At 36.0% G+C, this 8049-nt stretch overlaps 1 protein-coding gene across 1 annotated transcript in view; it reads left to right on the plus strand.

The window, feature by feature from the left end:
• The window catches only part of FZD3 (frizzled class receptor 3), a 53352-nt gene that overhangs the window by 34452 nt on the left and 10851 nt on the right, over window positions 1-8049 (plus strand). The window contains exon 4 of the mRNA XM_008069692.1: window positions 4858-5006. Coding sequence (XP_008067883.1) covers window positions 4858-5006 — 149 coding nt within the window. The remainder of the gene's footprint in view (window positions 1-4857; window positions 5007-8049) is intronic.

Below are 8049 nucleotides of genomic sequence, written 5' to 3' on the forward strand. Positions count from 1 at the left end.
TGTGTACACACACACACACACACACACACACACACATATATGATGGATCATACAGAATACATATTTAATTTTTTTATAAGTATTTTATTGTATGCCAGTGAGATTATACCAGTTTACCAACAATATGGTGTTTCCTAGTGCCCTACCCAGCATTTTTTATATTTATATTTAAATATAAATATATAAGTATTTAAATTTATGTGTTTAATATTATTTATTATTATATTGCTTATTGTATTTAATGTTATTTATATTTATTTAAAATATTTAAATGTAAACAAATATAAAAATAGGAATTGGAAAAAAGAAATGTGTATGTGCTTGCAAACATGTTTATGCATATATAAACAAGCATATTCTTTTTCTCTTTTTTTTGTTCAAATGGTAGCTTCCCCACCTTGCTTTTGTCATTCAACAATATATTTTGAGGATCAATACCTAAAGTAAAAAGGCTCCTTTAGTATCTTTTCTTGACCTCATGGTATTCCATTGAGTGGCTAAATTATTTTGTTTCTAATGTTACTATTGATGCATGTATAATACTTAAATATATCTGTAGTATAAATTTTTAAAATACTTGCTTGGTCAAAGGGTATAATTTTGATATTACCATATTTGTCTTTGTAGAATTTTATAAATTTACATCTCTATCTCCAATATATAAGAATATCTATTTCTCCACACTTTTTCTAATATGATATACTGTCAGACTTCTGGATGTTACTTATCTAATAGGTTAAAAAATAGAGCCATCATGTAATTTAACTATGAATCTGTGCTCATATATTTGTATTTTGTTTTCTGTAAATTGTCCATATCTTTTGCCTATTTTTCCTTACTTTGTGAACTTTTATTTAGTTGTAGGAGTTCTTTATTAATTAATGAAATTGTCCCCTTCATTTGCCATATAATTTGCAACAATTTATACCAGCTTTTTATTTGTCTTTTGACTGTTGTTATAGAAGTTATGGCCATGCAGAAATGTGAGGTTTTATTTATTTATTTTTTTAAGTTGGAGTCTCACTCTGTCGCCCAGACTGGAGTGCAGTGGCCGCTCCCGGCCACCGCAGCCTGGACCTGCTGGACTCCGGTGATCCTTCCACCTCAGCCTTCCGAGTAGCCGGAATTACAGGCGCGTGCTACCACGCTTGGCTAATTTTTGATTTATTGTAGAGATGAGGTCTCACCAAGTTGCCCAGGCGGATCTAGAACCTGCGGGCTCAGGCAATCCACTCACCTCAGCCTCCCAGAGGCAGGGGATTACAGGCTGAGCCACCGAGCCCAGCTGGTGAGGTTTTATTTATATTTATCTCTCTTTACTTTGATCATTTCTGAATTCTGTGTCCGTGTTAGAAAGTAATTCTCACCCTTTCCAAGACTGAAAAATCTTTCATGTAGAACTTTGTAGTTTCTTTTTGTTGTTAATTTTTTTTTACGTTTTAATTTTTGACCTACTATCAGTTGATCTAGGTTTGAGGTGTGGTATGGCTTCAGCTCTGTTTTTTTTTTAGATGACTCTCTATAATCCATTTATTGAATAAACAATTTTTTTCTGAATAGTTTGAAATATCACGTTTATTAAATGCTGAAACTATGCCCCATAATTATGCAGTTTGAATTATTATACCTTAATTACATAGTTATTGTTAAGAATGTTTCTGTTGATTCTTGGTTGGTTGCTTTTCATAGAAACTTTTTTTTTTTTTGAGTTGGAGTCTCACTCTGTCGCCCAGATTGGCATGCTCCCAGCCACCACAGCCTCGACCTGCTGGGCTCTGGCGACCCTTCCACCTCAGCCTTACAAATAGCCGGAACTACAGGTGCACGCTGCCATGTCCAGATAATTTTTTGATTTATTGTAGAGATGAGGTCTCACTAAGTTACCCAGGCGGGTCTCGAACCCGCAGACTCAAGCAATCCACTCACCTCAGCCTCCCAAAGCTCGGGATTACAGGCTGAGCCACTGACCTCAGCTCATATAAACTTAAAATCAACTCATCTAATTCCCAAATTACTCTGTTGGTATCTTTATGGAAGTTTTGGAATTGTGTTAAATGTAGTGACAATTGGCTGACCTCAGTGGCTCAGCCTGTAATCCCAACACTTTGGGAGGCCGAGGCGAGTGGAGTGTCTGAGCCCCGTGGGTTCGAGACCAGCCTGGGCAATTTAGGCCAGAAAGTTTCTACAATAACTAAAAAATTAGCCGGGAGTGGTAGCATGTGCCTGTAGTTCTGGCTATTTGGAAGGCTGAGGCAGAAGGATCGCCTGAGCTCAGTAGGTTGAGGCTGCAGTGACCATGCGTGTGTCACTGTACTCCAGTCTAGGCGACAGAGTGAGACTCCAACTCAAAAAAAAAAATGTAGTGGCAGTCAAAGAGAATCTGCATTTTTATAATTATTCTAGTCCAGAACATGTTTTAAAGGAATCATGTTTTAAAGCATCTCCAAACATATCACTCTTTTTCTCATTAAATTTATTCTTAGATGTTTTGTCTCCTTTGTCACTAGGTTGTATTAGTATGCTAGGACTACCATAACAAAATATCACAGACTGGGTAGCTTAAACAACAGAAATTTATATTCTACCAGTTCTGGAGACAAAGTCCAAGATCAAGATGCCAGCAGGATTGGTTTTCTCCAAGGTCTCCCTGTCTTGCAGCTGGTAACCTGCTTGCTATATCCTCACCTGGTCTTTTCTCTGTGTATACATCTCTGGTGTTTATATGCCCAAATTTCCTCTTCTGATAAGGACACCAGTCAGATTGGATTAGGTCTACTCACATGCGCTTCTTTATAACTTAATTACCTCTTTTAAGGCCCTACCTTCAAAAACAGTCACATTCTGAGGTATTGGGAGTTAGGGCTTCAGTAGATGAATTTGGATGAAGGAGACAGTTTCATTCATAACAATGGTAAATGAAGACTTTTCTTTCTTATATCTATGAATTGACTATTATAATAGTATGAAAGTTATTTCTATATTTTGTCTATCTAGCCACCCTACTTATAATCTATAATCATTTTTATTTTATTCTCTTAGTTTTTCCAGGTATAGGATTATGTTATAATAAATAGTGATCATGTTGTCTCCTCCTTTCTAGTTTTTTTAACCTTAATTTATTTATTTTGTCTAATTGCAGTCTGAAGCTGTTAAAAAAGATTAATTAATGAGTGGTGGCAGTAGATTTTCATCTTGTATTACTGATTTTAATGAGAATATTTCTAGATTTCTAGTACCTTTTGGACTAGTCCTTGATTGATTTATTTTATTTTTATTATATTGCAATTTTTAGAAATCAAGAATGGATATTTACTTTTCTCAATGGCCTTTTGGAATTCATGGAGATGATAGTATGTTTTTCCTTTGATCTAATAATAAGTTGAATTTATGAATAAATTTACAAGCATTGAACCATCCTTGCATTTCTATATTTGATATCTACTGGCACATTATTTTAATTTGCTGTTGAATTCTGTTTGTTTGCATTGAAATTCATAAGTGAGACACCTGTAAAAAGTTTTCTCTATAGAGCATTTGTTGAGTTAGCTACAGTTTTATGCTTGCTTTAAATAAAGAATTTAAGCCGGGCTCGATGGCTCAGCCTGTAATCCCGCGCCTTTGGGAGGCTGAGGTGAGTGAATTGCCTGAGCCCGCGGGTTCGAGACCCGCTTGGGCAGCGAGACCTCATCTCTACAATAAAATCAAAAAAATCAGGTGGGCGTGGTAGTGCATGCCTGTAATTCCAGCTACTCGGAAGGCTGAGGCGGAAGGATCGGAAGGATCGCCGGGGCCCAGCAGGCGAGGCTGCGGTGGCCGGGAGCAGCCACTGCACTCCAGTCTGGGCGACTGAGAGAGACTCCAACTCAAAAAAAAAAAAAAGAATTTAAATAGTTTTCTTTTTTGTGTTTTGGGGCAGTTTGGAATTATATGTTCTTCAGTGTTTGTTTGAACTTTCCCATGAAACTGTTGAGTCTAGTGGTTTTTCAGAGGAAATCATTCTTTGACAACTTTATTCTATAATTTATCTGTTTAAGGTTTTTTTAAATCTCCTCTGGAGTCAGTTTTGTTAGATTATATTTTCATATCCTTTGTTTTCATTAGTTTTCAAGCTCATTTGCATAGAATTGAGCAAAGTAATCTCTTACAGTTCTTTTAGTTTTACTCTCTGCTGCTGTTTCCTCATTACTATTTCTTTGTCTGTATATGTCTGTGTGTGTGTGTATTTGCTATTTACTTCCCTTTGTTGTTTTGATCAGACTATATATAGTCTATTATTTTTTTCCAACAATCAACTTTGGGTTTATTAATTAGTTCTGCTATTTTTTCCTACAATTACTTAATTTCTTTTATCTTTATTAATATTTCATTTTCTTTTCCTTAGTTTTGCTTTATTGATTGATAATACATTTGATATTCCTAGTTAGTCGCTAGTCTATTAATTTGATTTTATAGTTTTTTCTTCTGTAGAAGTTTTAAATTTTTAGTAGCCAAAACTATCAGTCTTTTCCTATTATGACTTCTTAGTGTCATATTACTCTTATAAGAAATCCTTCTGCATCACCACCACCACCCACCATTATTAAGATATTCTTTTTTTTCATACTTTAGAAGATGGCTAATGTCAGCCAACAGAAAAATACAGGGCTTTAGTATATAGCTTGTAAATTTACTATCAGATTTTCAGGAGTGTATTTTTTCCACGTAACAAGAAAATTACTTATAGAACTTTATAAATGAAAGCATCAAATTTGTAGAATTATTTTACTGTTGCATATCTGAAAGTTCCTATAATGGCCTTTAATAGAAAGGTTTTTATATTTATATGTATATATAATGTTTTTCTTTCACTTTTCACAGGTTACTCAAATGAGTCGTCCAGACCTGATTCTCTTTCTGATGAAATACCTGATGGCTCTCATAGTTGGTATTCCCTCCATTTTTTGGGTTGGAAGCAAAAAGACATGCTTTGAATGGGCCAGCTTTTTTCATGGTCGTAGGAAAAAAGAGTAAGTTTAAATAAATTGTCATGATGTTCACAAATATCACGTTTATGTCCATGTTTTATGTTGCTTATGTTAAAATGACTTGGATTTGGAGAATTATTCAAACAAGATTGTAACCTTGTCAGCAGCCTTCAGTTATGATTGGCACAGTAGTATGTCTTACTTAAAAACTGAAAACTTATTTTGAGAAGATGGCCAAGCTTGTGGTCATTATGTACTAATTCAGAATATTTGAAATGAAGTCCAATCTTTATGAAAAAAATTCAAATTGTCTTTTTTTCTTGTTTTTGTCTTTTGAGTTGGAGTTTCACTCTGTGGCCCAGGCTGGAGTACGGTGGCATGATCATGGCTCACTGCAGCCTCAACCTCCTGGCCTCAGCCAGTCCTTCTGCCTTAGCCTCCCAAGTAACTGGGACTACAGGCATGCACTACCATGCTTGGCTTTTTTTTGTTTTTGTAGAAAAGAGGTCTTACTATGTTGCTCAGGCTGGTCTTGAACTTCTAGGCTCAAGCAATTCTCCCACCTTAATCTCCTAAAGTTCTGGGATTACAGGCATGAGCCACCATGCCCAGCCCAAATGATAATTTTCTTAAAATTAAAAACAAATTCATGCTTTTCTCTACATTATTACTTGATCTTCCTGATAGTCCCTTGAGGGTTGGTGTGTATTCTCATCTTTGTTTTACAGATGAGAAAACTAAGACACAGAGGTTAAATGCTTGGCCAAAATCACGCAGGTAAGAATTAGATTATGCCGGGCGTGGTGACTAATATCTGTAATCTCAGCACTTTGGGAGGTGGAGGCGAGAGGATTGCCTGAGTTCTTGAGACCAGCCCTGGCCACTTGGTGAGACTACGTCTCTACAATAAATAAAAAAATTAGCTGAATGTGGTGGCATGCGCCTGTGGTCCCAGCTACTTGGAAGGCTGAGGTAGAAGGATCCCCTGAGCCCAGCAGGTCAAGGCTGTGGTGGCCATGAGCATGCCACTGTACTCCAGCCTGGGTGACAGAGTGAAGCTCCTACTAAAAAAAAAAAAGTTAGATTAAACTTTCATCTCCAATTGTTCATTGTCCTTCCAAGTATACCAAAAGTGACATGCTAATATGCAATATGTCCAACTGTTAATTAAAATAATTTCTAGCTTTTTTTATCTATAAATGTAACTTTCCTGTTTGGCTTTAACATGTACTATATCACAATGAAATAACAGCGTATCTCTTAATAACACTTTTGGTATACTTGGATTCATTCAACCATGAATCAAAAATATTTGGGGGAAAAAATTCCAGAAGGATACAAAAAGCAAAACATGAATTTGCTGTGCACTGAGCACTACACTGAATCCATGCAGAGAAAGTGATACCTTGGGTATTGTAAGTAATCTAGAGATGATTTAAAGTATACAGGAGGTTATGTGGAGGTTATATGTAAATGCTATGCCATTTTATATGAGAGACTTGAGGAGCCTCAAATTTTGCTATCTGGGGGGACTCCTGGAACCAATCCCCCCCCGATATTGAGGGATGACTGTATATATTCCTTATTCTGATATCTGAGACTGCTGCTAATGATACCAGATAATTAGTAGGTAATATATTTCCCTTTAAATATAGTTTAATAGGTCAGAGAAGAAGGGGAAAGATTCATTCAACAGCATCACAAACTGTATTTCCTAGGCATTTATTCATTTTTAAAGAAAATCTTATCGAATGCTTATTATTATGTGCCATGAACTATTTGAGGATACTAGTGAGTCAACAGGAAAGAAAACAGGCTAAAACCCTCCTTATATGGAGTGTTCTTCCTTGTTGAATTTACTGTGATTTATTTGTGTATTCTTTGGAAAGTTTTATTATAATCGCTGTAAAACTTGATGCTGAGGAAAGGACTTGAATTAAATATTCCTAAGCATCCCTGGACCATATATAAATAATTCTGTAATGGGGTTGTATTACAAATTCCAATAGAGCTATAAGTTTCGCTTATAGAGATTTATCCTAATTATTTGAGGATATTCTGGTTGGGCCAGAATCCTTTGGAAACTGGTTAAAATTCCCAAGGGCCCCTCCGTTTGGATTTCTGCAGCTGTGGATCCCCAGCCAACAGTTATTGTGATCTTCCAAGCAGGAGTGTGCTCTGGGCTGAAGTGGCAACTGGAGTTAAAGAGGCAGCCTGTGACAGTTTCTAACATCTGTCTTATTAGCCTTTGAGAAACAACTATAAAATAATCATCATAATGGTTACCAATTTATTGGGCATGTTTAATACTCACAGCATTTTAAGTGCTTTTACACATTATTACGTGATTTAATCCTTTAAACAGCCTTGTGAGGAAGGGCATCATTTTATAGGTAAGGAGACTGAGGCACAGAACCAAGATGTCTTAATGAGTGAATGCTAGCATATAGATTCAAGCCTAAGCAGTCTGGCTCATGAGCACTGCTCTTAATCACTTCGTTTTACTGTGCTGCATACTGGCTTCTAAAACTATGCTAATCAAATTAATGTTCTCCCCTCAGTGAAGCCACATTTAAGTCCATGATTATGCTAATAATTCTGACATGGATTGAAATTTTTTTTGGAATCCTCTTTTGGAATTACCTAGGTCATGTTACTTAATTTTCTCTGGAAATTATCTATAAAATGAGGGGACAAACCTTCACCACTGGAAATTGGATTAAATTTTTTGAACAACTATGAGAGTCAGTTTGAACAAGTTTAGAAAATAGAGGTCAACGATCAAGACTGACTTGGTGGGATATCTATATATATGTGAATAAGACCATCGATGGCAAAAAATATATATAATTTTTATTTACTGTTTTTGACTGTTCTTTCTTCTGTCTTGTTTTGACGCTTTGTTTTTGAGATATTTGTGAACACTGTTTTATCATTACTTGTGATTAGCTTCTAAGACTTTAAACTTAAGTTTGATCCTTGACAGCTGATTTTCTTTTTTTTTTTGAGTTGGAGTCTCACTCTGTTGCCCAGACTGGAGTGCAGTGGCCACTCCCGGCCACCGCAGCCTCGACCTGCTAGGCTC

Source organism: Carlito syrichta, unplaced genomic scaffold, assembly GCF_000164805.1.
Source record: "Carlito syrichta isolate Samal-C Ts95f unplaced genomic scaffold, Tarsius_syrichta-2.0.1 Scaffold312190, whole genome shotgun sequence".
NCBI classification, from domain to species: domain Eukaryota; kingdom Metazoa; phylum Chordata; class Mammalia; order Primates; family Tarsiidae; genus Carlito; species Carlito syrichta.